Source organism: Acomys minous (genome assembly GCF_964271855.1).
Source record: "Acomys minous genome assembly, chromosome: 4".
Classification (NCBI taxonomy): Eukaryota; Metazoa; Chordata; class Mammalia; order Rodentia; family Muridae; genus Acomys; species Acomys minous.
The window spans coordinates 111,988,022-112,012,079 of NC_140486.1; the positions used below are offsets into that span (position 1 = coordinate 111,988,022).

At 45.2% G+C, this 24,058-nt stretch overlaps 1 protein-coding gene across 3 annotated transcripts in view; it reads left to right on the forward strand.

Annotated features, from left to right (window-relative positions):
* ATG16L1 (autophagy related 16 like 1) overlaps positions 1–24,058 on the forward strand; it is a 32,857-nt gene that overhangs the window by 2,747 nt on the left and 6,052 nt on the right. Inside the window, exons 2-13 of one of the 3 annotated variants that reach the window (XM_084780470.1) lie at positions 1,843–1,936; positions 5,866–5,971; positions 6,584–6,657; positions 7,308–7,559; positions 10,361–10,426; positions 12,532–12,618; positions 13,196–13,252; positions 13,462–13,509; positions 14,128–14,230; positions 17,431–17,536; positions 18,427–18,497; positions 20,133–20,204. In XM_084780470.1, the coding sequence (XP_084636596.1) occupies positions 1,843–1,936; positions 5,866–5,971; positions 6,584–6,657; positions 7,308–7,559; positions 10,361–10,426; positions 12,532–12,618; positions 13,196–13,252; positions 13,462–13,509; positions 14,128–14,230; positions 17,431–17,536; positions 18,427–18,497; positions 20,133–20,204 (1,136 nt within the window). The remainder of the gene's footprint in view (positions 1–1,842; positions 1,937–5,865; positions 5,972–6,583; positions 6,658–7,307; positions 7,560–10,360; positions 10,427–12,531; positions 12,619–13,195; positions 13,253–13,461; positions 13,510–14,127; positions 14,231–17,430; positions 17,537–18,426; positions 18,498–20,132; positions 20,205–24,058) is intronic. The other 2 variants (XM_084780471.1, XM_084780472.1) reach the window with 2 other exon arrangements.

Genomic DNA, 24,058 nt, shown 5'->3' on the forward strand with positions numbered 1-24,058 from the left:
TTTGTTTGTTTGTTTTCGTTTTTCAAGACAGGGTTTCTCTGTGTAGCCTTGGCTGTCCTGGGCTCACTTGTAGACCAGGCTGGCCTCCAACTCACAGCAATCCACCTGCCTCTGCCTCTCGAGTGCTAGGATTTCAGGCGTGCGCCACCACACCGGGTTTCTCTTTATAGTTTTGACTGTCCTGAACTTGCTTTGTAGACCAGGCTGGCCTCAAACTTAAAGAGATCCACCTGCCTCTGCCTCCCAAGTGGTGGGATTAAAGGCGTGCAGCACCATTCCCTGCTTAAATCCCTCTTTTTGTCATGCTATTCAAGGAACCACTTTCTCCTAAAGTTCATCAAAGGTAGGAAAAAGTTTCCTGCATTTCCGTTTTCAAGGAGAAGTGGTATGACCACCATGCCCGGCTTTGGTTGTAGTTTGGATCTAGCCACAGTTCTACAAGGTTCCCATGGTCAGTTTCTTGTTCTGCTTGGTGATGTTGGAACTCAGAAGGTGGCGCTTTAGTTTTGAGACTGGGTCCATAACCCAGACTGGCCTCTAGCTCAGATCCTTTGTAAGCCTACAGAGTGCCAAGATTAGAGGCATGGCCCCTGACTCAGAGCTGTCCTTTGATTTGTGGAGCTGTGTCTCCCATTTTTCCCGAGGCACAAGAAGAGTTCTTTTTTACCAACTGAGAATTTTTTTTTCTGTTGGCAGTACTGTGGCCTTGAGCCCAGAGACTAAAGCTGGCTAGACTACTCTACTGTTGAACTACACCTCAGCACATAACGAGAAAACTTTTCAAAACAAATGTAGTTGCCCCACATTCTCTCCCTAGTTATCTCACCGAATAACTAGGAAAAACTAGATCCTGGGAAAGGGAATCTTAAGCCTCACTGTCCTGCCTCTCAGTTGGGTATTTTGCATGGCTCCACATGAACAGACTGGCCATGTTTCCTTTCAGTTGTAGGCCTGCAGGCTGTGACCTTTTGTGGAGGGATTACTCTCATTTGTGCCCTGAGAGCTCCCTCACTTGGACCTTATTGGACTATACCTTTGTATGTCTTTCAAGCCCCCCCCCCTGTTCTTTTGAACTCCTGTGCTATTTACTGTCTCTCTGAGCAGAAAGAACTCATTGCCAAAGTCTTTCCTATAGAGTTTAGACATAACCCCCCCCCCCATCCATTTGCCTGCGTGAGAAGCCTCACACTGGTCTTTGACATCTTTCTAATCTAAGTTTTTCATGTAACTTCACTTTTACACTGTCTTATTTCATCATTGCCAAAAGAAGTCTAAATGTTTCACGCTTACACCTTTAATCCCAGTACTTGGGAGACAGAGGCAGAGGCAGGCAGATCTCTGAGTTCAAGGATGCCTGGTCTACAGAGCAAATTACAGCCAGTCTACTAGGGAAACCCTGTCTTGAAAAAAGTCTAAATATTTTGTCCTTCTTTTTCCTGTGTTGGCTCCAACCTTTATTTCCAGCCCACCAGACTTTCTTTTTTCCCCAGTGCACTGATCTAAAAAGTAGTTAAATTCCTCAATAGAGTCAAGTTCTATAATACCAAGCATTTCACCTAGCTGTGGTACATGGTATCTTGTTCCTATCCCTGAGGTGGAAAACAGCAACCTTGGAGACAGGAAGCCGTTTTGGTTTTCTTCACACGGGCCGTTCTTGCAGGTGTGTGTCTGTGGGTTTCTGCCTCTGAAGAATTAAGTTCCTAGATTGCTCCAAGAAGTGGCCAACCCTCTGCAAACATTTTAACATCTAACAGTGACACATGCTTTTGGTTCTAAGTTTTGTTAAAATATGTGCATGGTACAATAATAGCTTTTTTTTCCCTCCTTTATTTGTATGTATAGATACCAAGTTGCTGGAAAAGTCAGATCTTCATTCAGTGTTGGCCCAGAAACTACAAGCTGAAAAGCATGACATGCCAAATAGGCACGAAATAAGGTATTCTGAAACAAAGTTATATTGTACATTTTATTTGAAACCTGTCTTATTGTGTGTGTCCTCTCTCTGTCTGTCTGTGTCTGTCTCTCTGTCTCTCTGTCTCTCTCTCTCTCTCTCTCTCTCTGTTTGTTAATTTAGTTTGAAGGTGAGGCCCCAGCACTGTAGCCCAGGCTGGCTTTGAACTTGAGGCGGTCCTTCTTCAGCTTCCCAGATGCTAGCATCATAGGAACACACCAGCATGGCCTGCTCCCTTATCCCTTTCTAAAGCAAACAGACACTGTTTTCTAGCCTAGTTTTTCTCAATTTCCTTTAAATAACTCTCTTTTTTCTTGTTCTTCTTTTTCTTTTTTTTTGGTTTTTTGAGACAGGGTTTCTCTGTGTAGCCTTGGCTGTCCTGGACTCGCTTTGTAGACCAGGCTGGCCTTGAATTCATAGTAATCTACCAGCCTCTGCCTCCCAAGTGCTGGGATTAAAGGCGTGCACCACCACCACCTGGCCAAATAAAAACTCTTAAACTCATGTAACTAAAATAGTTGTTCATAAGACACTTACACATACACTCTTAGAAGCCCTATCAGTACCGTGTTACCAAGCTCTAAGCCCTGTTCACGTGGTACCTATGTCAGTCTCTCTTCTAACCCACTGGGTTGTACTTTTTGAATACTTGGAAACAAGGGCTAGGTCTGATGCTGCACTCGTGGGTTTCCAGCACTCACGAGTCGGAGGCAGGCCAAACCACTTGAAAGCTAGACATACATAGCAGGTTCCAGGCTGGCCAAGGCCACATAGTGTGATCCTGCCTTTAAAAAAAAAAAAAGTTGAATAATCAGAAACAACTGGGTTCCTGAATAGTCTTTCCAAAGCCTTGTTAAGACAGGATTAACTGGCAAACAAACACCGATTGCTTTTTATTAATAGTGTTGTCCTGTTTGATCCTTTTTAGCATGGGTTTTTCAGCTTTAGCATGTGAAATCAAATTAGCAGGTTGCCACAGGCTTTCATTTTTCTTTCAAGAACTAGATTGGAAAAGTAGCAGTATGCATTAATGGGAAAGGTAAGTCCTGATAAATATCCATGAATGTTCATGCAGAATGTTTGACTTGTGTCCTGGGCCTTAATGGAAGGCCATACCTAAGTGCAAATGGGGTTCAGAGTCTCCTGGCCTCTCTCCATACTGTCCATGACATCTGCATAGTTTGTGGCTTGTATAGGAGAAGTGCCCATTATTAATCGAAAATCTATACTTTTTGCATGTTGACACCAAGTAATTGTTAAAAACAAGGTAGCTGACTTAAGATTTTAAAATCAGAACCAGAAAAAGTAGGTGTGACCTACCATTTACTCCAGCCTGTGCATCTTCCATGTAGCCTCTGCCTGGTTGGCAAGGTGGTCTTCTGAGCGATGACGTGGTAGGAAGAGTCCTGGAGAAGAGATGGCTCTGCTCAGCTTGAGTTCTGTCTTCTGCTTCATCACAATTCAGAGGATCCTGCCCGTGTGGCCTCACTGCTCTCATCTCCTGATCCTTGCTTTCGAATGCCAGGCTAGAAATGCATTCGATGCTTTGTACATTCCATACTGCTTACTGTCAGTGAGGTTGGTGAGATCCTTTCTAATCACTCAAAGTTGTTAAGGAAAGCTTTATACAAGGCAGTCTACTTCTTTGTCTGCTGGTTTCTACTTCTTGGGCTAAGATTAAAGAAGTGTCCAGTTAGTTGCCTTAAAAGGTGAGATAAATGAATATTTATGCTTAGATGTATGATTTTTTAAAAAATCCAAGTATAAGACTGGAAAAATGGCTTAGCTGTTAGCTGTTAAAGGCTAGGCTCACACACACACACACACACACACACACACACACACACACACACACTCACACACAAATCCAAGTATAAGCAGGAGTTTGAATTATGACTTGTTACTATGCTGTTCTAAGACAGGGCCCCTCTATTTAGCCCTGGATGTCCTGGAACTCAGTGTGTAGACAAGGCTGGCCTTGAACTCGCAGATCCTCCAGCTTCTGCTGGGATTAAAGGTGTGCACCACCATGCCCAGCCTATTATGCTGCTCTTTGTCGGCACCCTCCCCTTTTGCACTGTACCCTAAATCTTAAGGAGTAGGCTGTTTCCTCCCTTTTAAGTGTGCATGTTCTAGGAGATAGAGAGATGGTTCGGTGGTTAGGAGCACTGTGCACTCTTTCAGAGGTCCTGAGTTTAATTCCCAGCAACCACATGGTGGCTCACAACCATCTATAATGTGATATAATGCCCTCTTCTGGTGTGCAGGCATATGCAGGCAGAACACTGTATACATAATAAATTAATCTTTTGAAAAGTGCATGTTCTAGTTACTGTCCAGCCTTCTTCCTTTTTTCTATCCCCCTTTTCAGATCAGAGTCAATACTAATTATGAGTATCTGGAGCTCCTGCCAAGACTCTCTCTTGAACCATAAACCTTCAGTTGTAGTTAGCCAAAATTTTGCAGAATCTCTGAAATAAAAGTTTGTTTCTGTGCAGATGCTGCACCGAAAAAGCCACTGCACTTGTCAAAAGTGTGTAGTTACTATACCTGGTCAGAGCTATTGGTGGCTCTCTGTTTTCCCTTGAGCCTTGGGACTGACAGGCATTCCTTGAGGAGAACCAGTTACTTCTGGATCTGTTTGGGTTTGAGTCAGACATTTCTCTGAACAGGGTTTAGTGGCCCTGGAAATCTATTGTTGTGGGATTTAAGTCTGGGTTTCCACATAGTTTGTTTTGCCAGGAGCTGTTAACTGATTAACTTCCTTTATCTTTACCCTTCCACCCTTCTACCTTTATAATTTAGAGCCTTTCGTTGGTTTTCATCATAGTCTTGTTTCTGAAATACTATCAAGTACCTGACAAAATTCTCAAAGCAGAATGACTATTGTGGTGACCTGTACTCCTGCCTTACCTGTGCCCTTCAGTGTCCATAGCAGAATCCTGCTGTCCTTGCCTAGCCCTGCTCCTCCCTCCCCCAGTCTTGCCATACGATTATTGGTACTTGGTTTGCTGGTTGTTCAAGCCCAAAGCCCTGAGTCATCCTTGATCCCTGTCAGCCTTTCATTCCCCACATCCAAGTACTGTAGGCACACTTCACAATGGGCCTGGACTCTGAACTGTCTCCAGTGGCACTGCTGTGGGTGAGCTGCCTTCTGTAGTAGAGTTCCCCAGTGTCTTGCTAATTGGTCTCACTGTCTCTGCTCCTGCACTAGCACCCGCTCCCCACCTCAGACTGCTAAAATCCTTCATCAGTGAGTCAGTGCCACCCTACAGTCCAGGACAGTGGGAGGCTCTGCAGTAGCTTACTTTCTGAGTCCTGACATGTGTTCCTCTTCACTGACGCTCTGCCTCTCCCAGGTCTGTAGAGTGCTGTACTCTCTATTCAGAGGAGCCTTCTCTAGGTAGAGGGAGCATATGCCTTGCCCTTCGTTGCTTTCTGGTCTCTTTAGAGCAGCCCTGTTCCTTTGTGCTTCTTTGTAACATGTGGCTTCACACGTTACTTGTTCTGCCCACCTCCTATTTATTGTCAGATGCCTGAGAACACAACTGTGTGCTCCCTCTGCTTTTCCCGTCAGAACTAGCAGTACCTGAGCCCTGCTGGTGTGCAGATGCTTGTAATGAGTGGGCGTGTTGGTGGTGCATCTACACTTCATTCCAGAGCCCAGCCTTTGCTCCTGAGCTGACTGGCAGCTGTGCTTGTGTTTGGTTTGCCATCACCAGTCTCCTGCTTTCTACCCATAGTGGCTCAAGATTGGCTACTGTTTGAAATGCCAAAATGGGTTGGTAGAGTGCACAGGTTCAAATCAAGGCGTTGGTGCTGTATTGCCTAGGAGGAAAGGCCTGGATGGAGTCTGATTCTTTATCTCACTGTCCTTTTTTCATGATGTCTTCATGTGCCTGATGGTGATTTAGCCCTGGACATGATGGTGCGTGGAATGATAGTCAGCTACAAGAAATGGCCCAGCTGAGGATCAAGCACCAGGAAGAGCTAACTGAACTGCACAAGAAGCGTGGAGAGGTAAAGAAAGCCCCTCAGCTCTTTGTAGGGTCCTCTGGGAAGAGACAGGAAAACAGTCATGTGAAACTTCGCAGTAATCTGGTCTACTTTGGCATTACAAACGCTATGGGGGATGAGGGGACACAACAAAGAAAACCATCAAGCAGCATGAGTCGTCTAAGCAGGGGGTGAGCCCAAGCCAGACTGCTCCTCATAACAGCAGCATAAGAGAAATGGTAGGGGAGTCTTGAAGAGAAAAAAATTTACTATGTGATCCCTCAAATATCAGAGTCACCGAGGGAGAGTGCTTTACCCTGGTTTCTGGTTTTATATAAGACGGCTCTAGACGAGAAACTGCCTTTACTATGTTCCCCTTGGTCAGTTAGGAGGTGGAAGGGTAGATGATGTCCTCTGCACATACCTCAGATCCAACGAAGATTGGCAGTCAGAGGCAGCAGACAGCCCCAAAGGCCCGCTGCCTGCCCTCTGCAGCCACCTCCATTTTCCTTTGAACTTTACCCAACCCACAGGTACTTCTTCTTTCTTAAACATTGAGGAGACAGTAACCCATTATGAAGCTTGTGGCTGAGAATCCAAAGTCTCTTATTGATGAGAATATTCTTTCTCTCCCAGTTAGCGCAGCTGGTGATTGACCTGAATAACCAAATGCAGCAGAAGGACAGGGAGATGCAGATGAATGAGGCAAAGTAAGTAGAGGCCATGTCTTCTGGGGTCTGCAGTGGAGCGCACACTGGCTCTGCTGTACCAAGTGGGGCTGGTGGCCACACTGCGCTCAGGATTTTATTACAGTGCTTACAATCTCTGGGGTCTTTGCTAAGAAAAGCAAGATGCCCTTGGGCTCCTAGGTGCTGAACATCTGCCTGTGGAAGTAATGATGGCCCCTGCAAATGAGTGCTGCAGAGGATTCTCAGCTCTCCGTGGACACTGGTGTCATCTACTAGGGGCAGGACCACAATGTCCAAGCACATATCTCTTGGGGTGGTGGAAGATGCATTTGTGAGCAGCAAGATTGTTAACGAGCAAGAATTCTGACAGACAAGAGAAATAGACTCAGGATTAGTGCCCTAGAGCTGTGGAGAGGTCCTTGCAAGGCCCTTTGCCATTTGGGAAAGGCCTAGAGCGTCCCCTTCCCTCAGGTCCTGTTTTCCCAAAAGCTTCAGGTAGTGGCTGTTTGCAGTCAGGAGTGGCTTCATCATGGGTGTTTGTTAATGGGCCAGGTACGGTGCCCAGTGCTCCCCCTGCTGCTCGCTCAAGCCACCTAGGCACCACTTGGCCAGGTGTTCTGGCTGTGGTTACGTGGCTCTGATGAGGGAAATCTCGCAATTTGTACTTTCAGAATTGCAGAGTGTTTACAAACCATCTCTGACCTGGAGACTGAGTGCCTCGACCTACGCACCAAACTGCAGGACCTCGAGATAGCCAACCAGACCCTGAAGGATGAGTATGACGCCCTGCAGATTACTTTCACTGCCCTAGAAGAGAAACTGAGGAAAACTACTGAGGAGAACCAGGAGCTGGTCACCAGGTGGATGGCTGAGAAGGCCCAGGAAGCCAATCGCCTCAATGCAGAAAATGAGAAGGACTCCAGGTAGGGTGTCTAGCTGTGTGTGGTTAATGGCTTCTGGGGTGAGTGGAGCAGAACCTGGCTCTTTGAAAAGAAAACCATGCCTGGCAGTCGTCAGTGTGGTGCTGGTAGCGGAGTCATGAGCCAGAGAACAGTTGCCAAATTAGCCAAAAGTGGAGAAATTTGCATTTGTAAGAACATTTGAAGCTGAGCAGAGGGGTACACTGTTCAAGCAGCATGTCCAAGTTGCATGTTCCCCTACTGCCTCCAAAATGAATTCTTTCTTTCTTTTTTTCTTTTTTCTTTCTGTTTTTTTCAAGACAGGGTTTCTCTGTGTAACCTTGGCTGGCCTCAACTTGCTTTGTAAACCAGGCTGGCCTTTGTAGACCAGGCTAGCCTCCAGCACAGAGACCCGCCTGCCCTGCCCCGGGTGCTGGGTTACAGGTGTGCACCACCTTGTCCAGTTACTGCCTCCCAGTTCATGAGGCTAGTCAGACCCGCACAAAAAGTCTGAATCTGCTAGTGTGTAAGGACACTATAGTTTAATCTCAGGGACTTAAAAGAGAAATTCTAGGCTGGAAAGATGGCTCACCAGTTAAGAGCACTGGCAGGAATCTTTGCCAGAGGACCTGGGTTCAATTCTCAGCACCTACATGGGAGCTCACAACTGTCTGTAACTCCTGTTCCAGGGGATCTGACACCCTCACACAGACATACATGCAGGCAAAATACAAGTGCATGTGAAGTAAAAACAAATAAATCTAAAAGTGAAGTTCCTGGATGAAATCCATTGCTAATGTTTTTAATACAGTGAGGTCTGGTAGGATTTAGCCAGAAAGTAAAAGATAGGTCACTGGGGTGTCAGTTAAATGAAGGACATTGAATAAGGGATTCTACAACCATTCGGTTAATACTATTCCACCAAGTCCAGGTTAAAAACCCCGTAATCCAGGGTAACAACAGCAAAGCTTTTGAAAAGAACACCTGTATGACCAATATCTAATACTTGAAGGTTTTTTTGTTTTTATGTTATCAGTATTCTGCCTGCATGTACACCTGCAGGCCAGAAGAGGGCACCAGATCTCATTATAGATAGTTGTGAACCATCATGTGGTTGCTGGGAATTGAAAAGCACTTGCTGCAGCTGGGCATGATGGCGCACACCTTTAATCCCAGCACTCGAGAGGCAGAGATAGGTGGATCACTGTGAGTTCCAGGACAGCCAAGGCTACACAGAGAAACCCTGTCTTGTAAAACCAAAAAAAGAAAAAAAGAAAGAAAAGAAAAGCGCCTGCTGCCAAGAGTGACAACATCTGACATGGTGGGAGGAGGCCCAGCTCCTGGAAGTTCTCCTCTGTCCTCCACACATGAATCCCCTGTGGTTCCCGTGTGCACACACAGAATGTAAAAAGAAAGGCAGTAATAGAATTCTAAGTGGGTGGCTGGAGAGATGGCTCAGAGGTTAAGAGCACTGGCTGTTCTTCCAAGGGTCCTGAGTTCAATTCCCAGCAACCACATGGTGGCTCACAGCCATCTGTAATGAGATCTCTTTCTCTCTTCTGGCAGACAGAACACTGTAAACATAATAAATAAATATTAAATAAATAAATAAAAGAATTCTAAGTGGGGGTAAGGTCTTCACAGAGGGATAAATTTGCCGAGGAAGGGAGGAGAGACCACCTTGGCTAAAAAGTAGGAGTTCCTAAGGTTAAGCCTTTGGAAGGGGAGACATGATTCTGAAAGAGGTGGCAGTGGGCTCACCCTGACCACACAGTTATTACCCAAAGCCGAGACTGCCTGGTCTGAGTTCTGGACATTCTGCCAGTCTGGGGATTTCAAGGTGCTTTACTTGGGAACAGTGATAAAATTGTCCTTGGCCCCACATCTATGGGCTGCATATAATTATTTAAATAGTGTTTGCATTTCATTGGTATCCTGAGTCATCTAGAGATGATGTAATAATATGAAAGGATGTGCATAAATTGTATGCAGGAACTATGCTGTTGACTTGAGCTTTTGCAGACTGTATAGCCATCGGGTTTCTTCTTATTTTTGTGTCATGGCTGGGTTAATAGGTAATTCACTACAAAAAGCTAAGTCATAGCCATATCGAACCATGGGATCAACTTGAAGCACCTTTTTGTCCTCAGCAGCCAGTTTTCTTCTGTGAGAGTGTGCACTTGCCACAGTTTATAAGTGGTTCCTAAAAAAGACTCTATAACTCAGGCCATTAGGCTTAGTGGCACATACATACCTTTTCACTGGCCCTAGAGCCTTTTTATAGTGGAGAGCCTCATCAGTATGTGTGGGTGGGTATTTGGGTGTGTTTGGCAATACATTTGAAGAGCCTGAAAAAGGTTTTTGTGTGGGGAGGAGCAGGAGGTGTGTTCAATGCTCAATAGATGTGCTGCTATGTGACTGCCTTACTCCTTGAAATAGACTTGCTCACTGAACCTGAAGTAAAGCTGGCACTGACCATCCTGTCTGCACTCCCTCTGGGGTTACAGGAATGCAGCCATGCTGGGCCTCCTGTCTGCACTCTCTCTGGGGTTACAGGAATGCAGCCATGCTGGGCCTCCTGTCTGCACTCCCTCTGGGGTTACAGGAATGCAGCCATGCTGGGCCTCTAAGTAGATGCTAGGATCTGAACTCAGGTCCTTGTGCTCGTGTGAGTGAGTGCTCTTACCACTGAGCCATCTCTCCAGTCCTGAACTGAACATTCCAATATGCCTGCAGAACTAAAAGTTTGTTGAGAGTGATACCTAGTGCTTTCTTCAGCAGACATCAATTTACATTTTGTTTGTTCATTTTGTTTCTGCAAACAGGCGGCGTCAAGCACGGCTGCAGAAGGAGCTTGCAGAGGCAGCAAAGGAACCTCTACCTGTTGAACAGTAAGTACGGAGAAGTTAATCAAAACTGCTCTTAATGATTTGTTTTATGATTTTATTTCTTTAGAAGATAGAAAAGTCTTTATCTTTTTATGGGGAGGTACTGGGGATTGGTGCTACAACTGCAGCCCGACCTTAACTATTAAAGACAGAAAATAAAAACACATTATATTACCACCACTGAAAAGATGGCTTACATACAACCATGTTTGTTATTTTTACTCCGGTGGCTTCTCATTGCACTTAGGAATAATGTACTGAAAATGGTCTTTGACTGTATTTCAAATCAGTTACTTGGGATGAATTTTTTAAAGTAATATGTGTTGACTTTAGGACTTGAGATATATCACTAAATTGTTTTCCAGAGAATTCTTGTTGACAACAGTTGGCTGCTTGTGACTAACTTCCTGCGCAGAGAGCCACCTATTTCCTCTAGACTCATGGATCACTGACCTTCCTCTCATTAGACCTGTAGTTATGTGATCTGGGCTGTGCTTTCAGTCTCTTGCTCGCTTGGCTGTGACCTTACTAGAAGTTTGTCCAGTCTTTTGAGGCGCAAGGAGGCCAGTAGTTCCTTTGCAAAAAGAAATGAGACAGAATCGGCTCTCCCTAGTCCAGCTGCTGGAGATAGAGAGCCTGGTACTGGCACTTCTGTGTTAGGTGATGGATATTTTTGTAGTGATGCTCCCTGCCCTGACTCCAGATGGGTATTCTGCTGGAATGTCTGAGCTTCAGAGTTATGACCCTCTGTTTCTTAGATGATGGATACCTGGGGCTGATAAATGCTCAGCTGTTTAAAGCATGAGTTGCTCTTGTGGAGCACCTGGGTTCAGTTGCCAGCACCCACATGGTGGCTCACAGCCATCTGTATCTCCAGTTACAAGGGATCCAGTGCCCTCTTCTGACCTCCCCAGGTACCCAGCATGATACATACATGCATCAGGCCAAACACTCATGCATAAGTAAACTTACATTAAAAAAAAAATTTATATTGTTTCCTTTTAAGTGGAGAGTAGTGGGAATAAATCTCCTAAAAGTGAGGTTTGGTTCCTTTAAAACAAAAAAAAGGAAAAGAAAGAAAGAAGTGTCATGCCTCTGCCTCTTGTTTGTGGGTGTAAGCCAGTGACATGATTAAGAAGGATCCAGCATCCTACCCAGGATCCCATATGGAAACAGAGTTTGTTATAGAGATTTTTCTAATCTCTATACTCCTGGGGAATGTCACAGAGTGTGGGTCCTAGACATTTACTTGGGGATGGGGTGATGAGTTGACAGGACCTGGTATTTTCTGGGGTGTGGGCCTATGTACACTTCCAGGCACTTTAGAGCCCTGCGACTCCATCGCAGAGCATTACTGTAGGCTTGGCTCATGTTGTGCCTCTTGCCATCTTTCTCCTGTCACTCTCTCAAACTCCAGGTCTAGAAAAGCCAGCCATGTAGGAAATCAGGCATAGCCTTGGTCTCCTTATTTTCTTTTATACCCTAGCCAAGAGTGTGTCGCAGTTATTTGCAGTCCTAGAGTAAATAAGGGAAAATAAATTTACCTAGTCATGGTTTAACTTGCTTGGTAGAACAGGTTTTTAAGTATATATGCTTATTATCCAGATAGTCATGGGAAGGGGGGAAAAAATCTAGCTTTCAAATTCTTAAGAATCCAAACAGTAGGTAGTGAGCTCTTAATATTTTAAGGTATTTCCGTCCCCCCATGAAGATTGTAGTGCAAGGAATCATTAAGACCAAAATAATTACTTGCCTTCCCCACAATCAAGAAAGAATTGACCTACAAGAATATGTAGGAAGAGGATTTCCACAGATGCCTGCCATCCGCTGGGAGAACCAACACAAAGGAGCTTGTTGAGACCACAGGAAGTGTGCAGACTCCAGCCAGCAGAAACACATGCATTTAGGTTTTGTTTTTGCAAAGTTGCCATTATTGCTTTAGAATAGGTAACACGGTTTATGTTTCTCAAACCTGATGTGGTTCTCCTTTCTCCTTCACCATCACTTTGCACCAAAGTCTCAGGGAGTCCATCACTAACTAGAATGTGGCACTGGCCTTTGCAGAGCTCCCATTGAAGACAACGACAGATTCTCTCTTTTTTTTCCAGGGATGATGACATTGAAGTCATTGTGGATGAGACATCAGATCACCCAGAAGAGACCTCTCCTGTACGAGCTGTCAGCAGAGCAGCTACGTGAGTGGACCGGCTGGGTGGGGAGAAGGCGAGCTCCAGCATCAGTGTGACTTACATTTGTGGACATGACATGATAGTAGTCAGATGTACCCCGAGTCCCCAAATCCCTTCCGCCCCACCAGAGGAGAGTGGGTGGGAAGCAGAGTGACCTGGCATTTCTAACACAAGCAGGTGCAGCAGCCTCCTGAGAGATGGGTGAACACTAAACTTTTTACACATAATGACTGTCCAGATCCCAGGACACAGGGTAGATACACATTGTAGGGTTTTGCGTGGGTAGGGATGAAAGACGCATGGGGTTTGTCATTCACACCCACAAGTCTGGTGAGTTAAGCAGATACCTTGTCATTTACAGGGACATCAGGTTAGTCCCGGGGAGCTGTGTTTCTTTTGAGACTGGGCAGGCTCTACCTTCTGTCTCCTTACTGTTTCCTGGTGGTTCAGATGCCGTGTTGAGTTTGTCTTGGCTGGGATTTGGGACTGAAAAGCGTACTCCCAGCTACTTATTTTTAGGGGCTGTTTTGATTTGGGGGCAAAATGTTTCTAAGGTTTAAACCTATCCTCCCCTCCTCTTTAGTAAGCGACTCTCGCAGCCTGCTGGAGGCCTTCTGGATTCTATCACTAATATCTTTGGGTAGGTTAGAAGACCTTCACCTTTCCTTTTTAAATGTGTAAATATACCTGAGCATATGTGTGTGATGTGTTATGTATAATGTACACCAGAATTTCAGTGGGGCCAAGAACACGGATGCCTTAATTCAGCTTGTCATTTAGCTTCTCCCTCTTCTGCGACTTCCTTTCTCTTTCTCTTGCTGCGAGCTGATCTATGGCCTTTCCCTGTAGTCTGTCCGAATCTCCCCTTTTGGGACACCATTCTTCTGAGGCTGCCAGGTGAAAATATTACCCTCTCTCAATCTGCCCAGCATGTGAGTGTGGGTTGTTGATAATCGTGCTGATCACGCTGTGCTGCCCGCAATCATGGATGTCTACATGCTAACCAGGGCGCTTTGCATGCTCCTAGGAATGAATGCTGCAGCCCTCGAGCTGGGCAGTCAGGTTAAGCTTCGTGCAGTCATCGTGCGCTCGACGCTCTTCCTCCTGGCATGCGTCTGACTCTGCCTTGACCAGTGTAAAAGCTAGGCATGGAAATCAGCTTAAAACAGTGTTTCACAGTGCCAGAGGTTTGCCTCTAAGCTAGCTAGTGTGTTAGGTTGAGAACGTTTCCCCTCAGCTCACTGACAGGGCAAGCAACTTTTGTTCAAGACTACTTCTGTGCTGAGTTTTGGAGCCCGTGAATTAGCAAACAGGCAAGTAAGGTGTGTGCTAACTCTTTTTTTGTCATTGTAGTGAGATGGTATGAGTCCCGAATTTTGGAGAGTCTAGAAAGACAATAGCTATTAGCACAGGCACACTGCTTAAGCAAGGTCGTTGTTGAGGCCTGTCTGGCAGTTTGATGGACACTGATCCTGTGCAGTTTTGTATAATGGCTGCCTTTGTGTTGTTCCTTAGGAGACGCTCTGTCTCTTCCATCCCAGTCCCCCAGGACAGTGTGGATACCCATCCCGCTTCTGGTAAAGATGTGAGAGTCCCAACCACTGCGTTGTATGTCTTTGTAAGTATGCTTTGTACCCAGCCCCTTCTGAGCCTAGGACTGTAGCAAGATCCACGCCTAAAGGGTCCTTGGGGGCTGCGTCTAGGCTTCCCTTGCTCACTGAGACGTCTGGCTTTGTGACCTGTGAGGAGTGAAGGCATGCTGTGCTTACCTTCAGCACACAGAGTTTTTTAGAGACATCCTCTGCAGCAGATAGCTGGCTGAAAGGCTTGCTGGCTTGAGCAGTGGGGCAAGAGAAACTAGGGATGGAGAGGAAACTGTAATTTGTGGGATTGATTTCACCAGTTAGCTGCAATTTAAGGTGAAATTCCTGATGGGGGCTGTGTCTTTCACAGGCACTAGAGAAATGGCTCAGGTTAAAAAGTGGGAAGCTAAGAGAAGACTCAACAGTTAAGAGAAGTAGCTGCTCTTCCGGAAGACTTGAGTTTGATTTCTAACACCCATATGGCAGTTTACAACTGTCTGTAACTCCAGTTCCAAGGAATCCAAGGCCCTCTTCCGGCCCCATGGGCACCAGCTATATGCGTGGTGCACAAATAGTGAAGCCCATCAGGGCAGCTGTTGGTTTCATAAATCAAACTGTGTCTGGATGACTAACCACTAAGAGCATATGATTGGAAGCAGGGCACACACTGCCTGGACAGGAAACACTGAATGACCTGGGATTCTAAGTTGGGTTCTGGCAGTAACAGTTAACCTTGGGGTAGAGAGCAGAAATTGGTCCAGCCTGAGAAAATGTGGTCTACCTCTCTCAAGCTTTCAGAACAGAGGGGAGGCAGAGAGCCATCATGACTTGCAGTGCCGGGGGTTGGTTAAGGTGGGCTTGGGGCACTGATTTGAGAGGGACATGCGGCTCAGAGCAGCCTGCTTTCAGTTAGTGCCATAGAAATGGAATGGCACCTGGGTGGTGAGGGGGAAGAATTTCACTGGCAGTCAGTCACTGCCATGCGGTGAGCTGAGGCTCGGGTGCTGAATGAGCTCTGCTTTGGAGGAGGAGTTGGACTGCAGCAGAGCCATACCAGCCCGCTCCTGTGAGTCCATATTGGGCTGAGCACCTTACAGAGGTCAATGATGATTGGTAAAAGGTCTGATTGCACGGAATGTCACGGCTCCTTCCCCGCCCTCCACTCCCAGCAGCCCCTTTATGTCCTAGCACATTAAAGTCATGTGCATGGGATAGTGGGGCAGCTGATATTTAGGATATTCTGCCAGTGTGTGTTCCGAGAGTAAACGGTTCACAGCTGACTACCATCCAACAGAACCCATCGTACAGGAGTCTTGATGAGTGGCGGATGGATGTGACAGTGCATGATCTCAAGTTTTCAATCTGAGACCTCAGGGACTGCATGAGGTGAAAAGGTCAGGTTACCTACCAGATTTTCAGTAGGTGGGTATGAGCAGGAAAGTGGATAATCATGTCACCAAAGTGCTAGTTACACCCCAGTCAGTTGGGGAGATGCTCTCCCTGGCTTGTTGGACTTGAAGCAAAACCTAGACAGAAGCTTTGTCTGTAAGCAGTTGTATATTCACTGTAGTGCTGGGAGGGCGTTAGCAACGCCACCTCTCGTTCTTCCTTCCCCTTTTATCTGTTCTCATTCTGAACATGGATGCTCGTCCGTATTCATGGCCCTGGGAAAGGGCTGGGCATAGAGGCAAATGCTCCAGCACTCAGGAAGTAGAGGCGAGAGAATCTGTGAGGAAAGGGTCAGCCTAATCCAGAAACCAATTGCCAACCTATCTCAAAAAAGGAATTTCCGGTGCTCGCTTTGGCAGCACATATACTAAAATTGGAACCATGCAGAGAAGATGAGCATGGCCCCTGTGCCAGGGGGACACGCAAATTCATGAAGCATTCCATATTTTATCATAGTTCTTCTTGCTGTAGGTAGTTTATTGTATATATGTGTAATAATTGTATATGTAAAAAATAAAAGGTGTTTAATTTAAAAAAGGAATTTCTGTATGAAGAACTTATAATTCTCCTAAAATAGCACTTTTATTGGTAGTTCATTCACTTTTCAAGCACAATTTGGGTCAAAAAAATTTTTTCTGGTAAATAAACAAACTGAAGCCACAGGAAGTTAAGCACTTGATGAGCCTCACATTGTTAATACATACTAGAGCTGTGTTTCCAGAATGAGCTATACAGACTCACAGTGTTAGGATTGGCCAGTACCTTTGCTGGGCTGCATAGATGGCTCAGTGGGTGAGAGTGCTTGCTGTGATCTATGAGGACCTGTGGTCATGTCCTTAGACCCCTGAATAGCTTTGTGCCTGTGACCCTAGACTGGGAGTAGAGATCAGCACACTCAAGCGTGCTGGCCCACGTATACATACATACACACACGAAAGCTTTCCTTAGGGTGTTGTGTATTGTCAGGTACATAGATGTAATATTAGTGATAAGTAATAAGAGTAAATCTACTACATATCTGACATGAAAGAGGCACTTTGAAGGCTGAAGAGATGTCTCAGTAGTTAAGTGTGCTTTGTTGCTCTTTTAGAAAACCTGAATTTGCTTTCCAACTCCCTCATCCCACAGACAGCTCATAACTACCCATCGCTCCACTTTGAAGGGATTCAAAGCCCTCTTCTGGCCCTCATACATACACTCAAAGTGTTAAAGAAAAAAACAGTTCACTTATTTACTTTTAAGCTAGAAGATTAAATAAATCGTTATGATTCTTAGCAATAAAATAAATGCAAAGGCAAACTTTAGGCAGTATATATTAATTTTAAGTGTTTTTGTGTGTGTAGAGGGGTACATCATTTCTGTTTCCTGTCTGGCCTTGAGCTTCTGGCAGTGTTTCTGCTTTCTGAGGGCTCAGGTTAGAGAGAAGTGTGTGCTACCACACCTGGCTGATTTTGAATACTTTTTGTTAAAGTGAATGAAAATCAAGCATAGTAGCTGACTTCTGTAACCCTAGCACTCAGGAGGCTAAGGCAAGAAGAGGAGTGATTGGACTGCACAGTGAGATAGCACGGTATTCAAATGAACAGATTCATGCCACTGTAGCTGTAAGAGTAACATGAAATCAGACTCTGAGGAGGCTTTGATACGGAGTCCGCTCAGTTTATAGTTGGCTCCAGCTTTAGCTAAGGGTGCATGTTTGGCTTAGGGTTAGGCATTTGGGGTGTGTAAAAAAGTCTTAGGTGCTTGGGTGACTCTAATTGAGCTTGAAACAGGTACTGTCTTACAGGATGCACATGATGGGGAAGTCAACGCAGTGCAGTTCAGCCCAGGCTCCAGGTTACTGGCCACTGGAGGCATGGACCGGAGGGTTAAACTTTGGGAAGTATTTGGAGGTAAGAGCCCTAGTGTCCTGAGAAGGAAGCTCTGGCAGCATCTGGATGGCTTGTCGCTTTGCTTTGAATTTCATTTTATTTCATTTTGAATTACATTTTTTTATTTTGAATTACATTTTTGTGCTCTTTGGTTTGAGACAGTCTTGCTGTATGCACAGGTTAGCCTGGAACTCATGCTTCTGCTGTGTCTTCCCTGGGGCTGAGGTCAGAATCTCATGCTTTCAACCCTGAAGCCTTATCTAGGCTCTAGAGCAAAGAGAAAGACGCAGTTACTGCTTTTGATGTTTGCTTAAGCAAGAGCAGTCAGTTGAACCTTTTGATCTGACTATATTGATCATTGTTGAAGCATTGTACCTGTCTCCTCTGAATCTGATTTGCAGGAAAGTGGCTCAGTTAATCCCCTGAGTCTGTTGAAGCCTGTGAGAATGTCGTGTTTTTCTCAGAGACTTACGTTAGGACAGACAGAAAGACTGAAGTTGTTTGAAGATCAGGCTCCACCAGCAGGAAGTAAATCCTGGCAGATGTGTTTTAAAAACATTAATCAGCTGCAGATGGAGCTCAGAGTCCAACAGGTTTTTAGGCTGTATGAAATGAAGATTACCAAAACAGGAATTATGAAAAGTTGGTCATCACTTTCAAAATGTTAGTTTCCATCAGTAATGATGACGCCCAAGCATTGATGTTGCAAATTCCCTAGGAAACATGCAGATGACATGCCTGAATCTGCAGTTGCGGGACTCAGATTGCAGTAGAATGCTCCTTCTGTTTTCCTCTGTTTATCTTGTCTGATTCTTCTGTGCTGCACAAAAGCTCCAGTTCAGTGTTATGATTGATTTGCCCCCTTAAAATGCATTTACTAACTTTACTTTTTAAAATGTTGTTTCATGCAGATAAATGTGAACTCAAGGGCTCTCTGTCTGGCAGTAATGCGGGAATTACAAGCATTGAATTTGATAGTGCTGTAAGTACCTGATGTCTGTGATTTTAAGTTGTTTGTTGGTTTGTTTTTTGAGACAAGGTCTCTACATAAACCTCGTCAGTATGTAGACCAGACTGGCCTGCCTCTGCCTTCCAAGTATGTTCTACCATCCTGGCCTATTTTAGGGATTTAAAAAAAAAAGAATTTAAGATACCTATTTTGAAATTAAAACACAACAACAAAACCGCAAGACTTCCGTGTTCATTGCAGTTTGCATCCAGTCACACTGAGGGGGTTAGGAGTAGACCAGAGGCTAGGCTTCTCTTCCATATGTTTCCCAGCCCCATTCAGTATGCTTACGTGCATGTTCCTAGGGGTCAGGGTGCTGTCTGCTCTCAAGGAATTCCCCTCTAAAAGAACCAGGCGAGCAAAGTAGCTCAACAGGTAAAGGCACTGTTGCCAAGCCTGACCACCTGTGTTAGATCCTTGGGACCCATATGGTAGAGCGAGAACTGACTCCTGACGGTTGTCCTCTGATCTACACACACACACACACACACACACACACACACACACACACACTACACTTAAAGACAATGGCAGGAAAGCATTGAGTTGTAGGTAATAGTACTAAGGTAATATAGCTCTGGGGTGGCTTAAGGAACAAAGAAGCCATTTGAGGCAGACCTTAAGGTCATATGCCAAGGGCGGGCATTGCGAGTACAGGCAGAGGAAGCAGAGAGAAGACCTGGAGCTCAACGGGTCCAGTAGCTGGTGAATGATGGCAGCATCCCTATTGCTCAAGAGTCGTCAGTGAGTGGGCGGAACCTTTTCTTTGTTTTCTGAAAGCCCTGAGTCCTGAAACATTTTGTTGCCTTCCTGGGGAAAGGTACTTTACACATCTGCCTCTCAGAAAGCTGAGAACATTATCTGAAAGGATGAGCACTGGCTAGGTGTTAGTCATCTTTATGCCTCAAGCAGTGGTGCCTGTTTATCAGGGAAACATAAGGAAATAAGACTGGTTAGTTGGGTGGGCCAGGAAACATGTGATGTCAAAGGTTTAGACAACCATAAAGCCATTCTAAGAGTCTTGACAGGCTTTCTTAGCAGTTCTGGGGATCAAAACCCCAGGCACTTGGGTATACTACACAAATGTCATACCTTTGAGCTACCTTAGTTCCTGAGAGGTTTTGAGAAACAGGTTTGGAATAAAGAGGCCCGTCTAAAGTGTCCCCTGAAAGCCCAGGAGGGCTGAAACAGTGGGCCTTCAGAAGAAGGAGCAGAACTAACACGTGGAAGATGGACAGCCTCAAAGATGGTAGGAGATGAGTTAGAAGGGCGGGGCCTCAGGCTTTCTGGTTTGATCGCTATTGTAAGGAAGTCCCTCTTGTTGTTAAGGACATTGGTAAAGGGAAAGGTGAGAGGGCGAAGGCAAGTTCCACTATGAACTTGAGGTGTCTGCTGCACTCATGGACAGTCGAGTGAATTCAGGAAGGACTCAGCCTTAGACTGGGTCAGGGTGGTTATCAACACACAGGCAGGGTACCTTATGTCTAGCTTAGAGGTGTAGTGGAAAGCATCTGAATTCTTCTTGGACCTGGCAACTGGGGAATTTGTACTTTGTGAACTGAATTTTGCTAAACTTTTTTTTCTCTCTCTCTTTTCTTTTTCTTGTAGGGAGCTTACCTCTTAGCAGCTTCAAATGATTTTGCAAGCCGAATCTGGACTGTGGATGATTATCGATTACGGGTGAGACCCAGTTGAGAAAGCTAGCATAATTGTTAAATTGCATGTGGCGATTGATGTGTGAAATTTAAAAAAAAAAAAAAGTGAGCCGGGCGTGGTGGCGCACGCCTTTAGTCCCAGCACTCGGGAGGCAGAGGCGGGCGGATCGCTGTGAGTTCGAGGCCAGCCTGGTCTACAAAGTGAGTCCAGGACAGCCAATGCTACACAGAGAGACCCTGTCTCGAAAAACCAAAAAAAAAAAAAAAAAGTGGCAGATATTTGTATAGTTCTCTCTGGAAATTATATTTAATTCATGCTTTTCTCTGGGAAAACATGTGGGGTTTTCCTTTGCAATCTTAAGTTGACAAAGGTCTTATTTCAACAAATTTTCCATTGATAGTCTCAGGACTTTGTTCCTAAAAAACAGTTATATTTAGTAACCTGTTTTAGCTTAACTTGTCAAATTATGACACCAGCATGTGAGTTGTGGCTCTTAAGAACCTTAAGCCCTAAAAGTTTGCTCATAGTTGGGAATTAGGGTTATAGAAATCCATGAGTGTACTTAATGAGTTAGCTTATGGGAGGTAAAGCTGGGAAACAGGTGCAGGGGCAGGAGTATGGTGGACTGCAGCAAGGGGCTGCAGCAGCTTCTGTCTGTCAAGCGCTCCACACGTTCTCAGCTCCACAGTTCAGCGTCCTACACATGGACAAGGTGCCTGGCCGGTGCCGTGGCTGCACAGTAGCCACCCTGTGGTCAGCTGTCATTTGTTTAACTTTTTTTTTTTTAGATTTATTTTTATTTTTAGTTGTATTCCTGTGTCTGCATGGATGTATGCACATGAGTACATGTGTCTATGGAGCCTAAAGGTACCACAGGAAATTGTGAGCCACCAGCAAAGAGCATGCAAGCACACACAGAGAAAGCATGCGTACACATACACCTTTTTTATTTTTTGAATCAGAGTCTTTCTATGTTATCTTGTCTGGCATGAAACCTGTTGTATCAGCCAGGTTGGTCTCTACTTTGCAGCAATCCTCCTGTCTCTTCCTCCTCAGTGCTATGACATGACACTGCACAGCTCTTTTTATCTTTTATTGGGCATTTAAGATTAAGTGAATACTTCAAGGAGTTAGTTTGTTTAAAGAGAAGGCATTTCTTTCTTTGTTTTTTTTGTTTTGTTTTGTTTTTTGAGACCAGGTCTCTCTGTGTAGCCTTGGCTGTCCTGGACTCACTTTGTAGACCAGGCTGGCCTCGAACTCAACGCAGTCCGCCTGCTTCTGCCTCCCGAGTGCTATGTATTTCTTTTCATTGTCCAGGAGCTCGGATAAGGGAAGTAGATGGCGTGGGTTCACGTAGGGGTGAGGAGTAGTAAGGTCACACAGTTAGATAATAGTGTCAAATTTGAATTGAGGCCTACACTTCTAGGTGAAAGAGTGCTGACCAACTATGGAAGAGGAACCTGCAGGTTTCTTTACACTGTGCTCTGGGAGGAAGAGAGAGGAAGCATTTGAGGTGACATGAAGTAGGGGGTGGTGGGGAGTCACCGTCCTGAAGTAAGGATGAGGCAACTGGAGAAGTAGACCTAGAAGGTGGCAGTCAAAGCTGAAGCACAGAACCTAGCCACTGGGCCACTCGTGTGGATGAGCTGGGTGCTGGTGACACTGTGCTTAGACGTTAGCATCCTTTGATAGGTAGCCTTGAGGGCTGTGGCCTGCTTGCAGCATGTCTTGTCCCTAGGTAAATGGGAGATGTGGAAGCCTTTTTTCAATAACTTTTTCTGTACCTAAAGAACTCAGGCAGCTCTTGCTAGGTTCAGGGAATGAAGTAGGCTCCCCTGTTGGGAGAAACTCTGGCTTCTGTGTACACCCTAGTTCATGGGTTTGGAGGACACTTGGACTATCCCTTCATGGTCTGCTTGAAAATTTGTCTCCTTGGTTCTTGACGATGGACTGTGTTGGGAGAGACTAGAATTTAAGAAGCAGCTGGTTGAGTGCCTTCCTGTAAATGCATCCTAGAAACATGTGGGCACTGGCTGCTTCCCTTAAAGTCTTGTCGCTACGGTTTGCATCAGGTGGCTCATTTTTCTGACTGTCCCACCTCTCACCTCTTCAGTGCTGTGGAGAAGTAGCCACTTGAGGTCTGGTTGAGGCCTAAGAGTACATAGCTGTGGATGCCCTCTGCAATGCAGAGTTAGACTGTGGCTTCATATCAGAAGGACCCAATGCCTTATTCTGACCTCTGTGCATGGTGCATCTACATAGTGATCCACACAGTCTGCCTTGAGGCCCACAGGGAACATGCACAAGACCCCTTAGGGACAGGGGCTCTTCAGACCCCATTTTGAAGCTTCAGCTGTCGTGGGATCTAAATCTACTCCTATCTCTGACTAATGCCTGTTTAAAGAAGCTGAAATTTGAAGGTAGTGTTCAAGTTAAATATTAAAAATAAACTTCAAAAATATCTAATGTCTTTAGCATGGTGGCTTATGCCTAAAATCTCAGCACTTGGGAGGCTGAGGCAGGAGATTGCACATTACGTCAGAAGTCAGAGTCTGTTTCTCCTTCCACTGTGTCAGTTCAGGGATGAACTTCAGGTTATCAGGCCTGGTGGTGAGGACTTTAACCCACTGAGCCATCTCATGGCCCAGCTCTGTCTCCTTCAGCCCTCCGGGTGTGCATGTAAAAGCTTGAGTCCTTGGACTTCAGGTACTTGTAAAGGCATTCTTTCCACTTAAAGGGGGAAAATGCTTTTAGCCCTAACACTTGGGAGGCAGAAAAAGGAATATCTTAAATATGTGTTTAAGGCCAGCTTGATCCACATAGTGAGTTATAGGACAGCCAGGACTAAGTAGAGAGACCCTGCCTCAAGAAAGAAAAAGAGAAAAAATTGTTTGCATTAATGGTCCAGGGCATTCTTTTAAGGGTTTTTGTTGTTGTTGTTGTTGTTTTGTTGTTTTGTTGTTTTGTTTGTTTGTTTGTTTTTTTCCCCCGGAGACAGAGTTTCTCTGTGTAACAGTCCTGGCTGTCCTGGACTTGCTTTTGTAGACCAGGCTGTCCTCGAACCCACAGCAGTCCACCTGCCTCTGCCTCCCAAGTGCTGGGATTTAAGGCGTGCGTCACCACGCCCAGCTGGGCATTCTTTTCTTAATTAGAAGTAAAACAGTAATGAGCCCTTTGAATTGGGGAGGGGATGGGGTTAAAGTTTAGTCAGGTGTGTTGTACATACCTTTAATCCAGTCTAATCAGCATAGAAAGCTCTAGTACAACCGTTATGGTTAAGACTCTGTTTTTCATTGAAAAAAAGAAAAAGAGCTGGGTGTGGTGGCGCACACCTTTAATCCCAGCACTCAGGAGACAGAGGCAGGCGGATCGCTGTGAGTTTGAGGACAGCCTGGTCTACAAAGCAAGTCCAGGACAGCCAAGATAACATAGAGAAACCCTGTCTCGAAAAACAAAAAAAGAAAAAAATTAACACCAAGGTAGCCAGAGGTAGCTCAACAAATAAGTGCTTACCATCAGAAGCCTGATGATTTGTTTGGTCCCATATAAAGCAAAGAGAGAAGTGTCCACTGAGCAATCACACATAAAATTAATAATGATGATGATCATGATGATATATAAAAATCAGAGAGCTGAAGAGATACCTCAGCTGTTGAGTGCCAAGCTGCTCTTGCAGAAGCCAGAGTTTTGTTTACTTGTAGCATCAGCTGAAGGGGATTCAGTGCCTCTCATTTCCATGGAAACTGCAATGGTGTGCACAAAAAAGTAATAAGCCAGGCATGTTAGTACATGCCTTTAGTCCCGGCACTCAGAAGGCAGCTGCCTTCTACTTAGTGAGATCTTGTCTCAAAAAGGAAAACAAAAACAAAAAACTTACC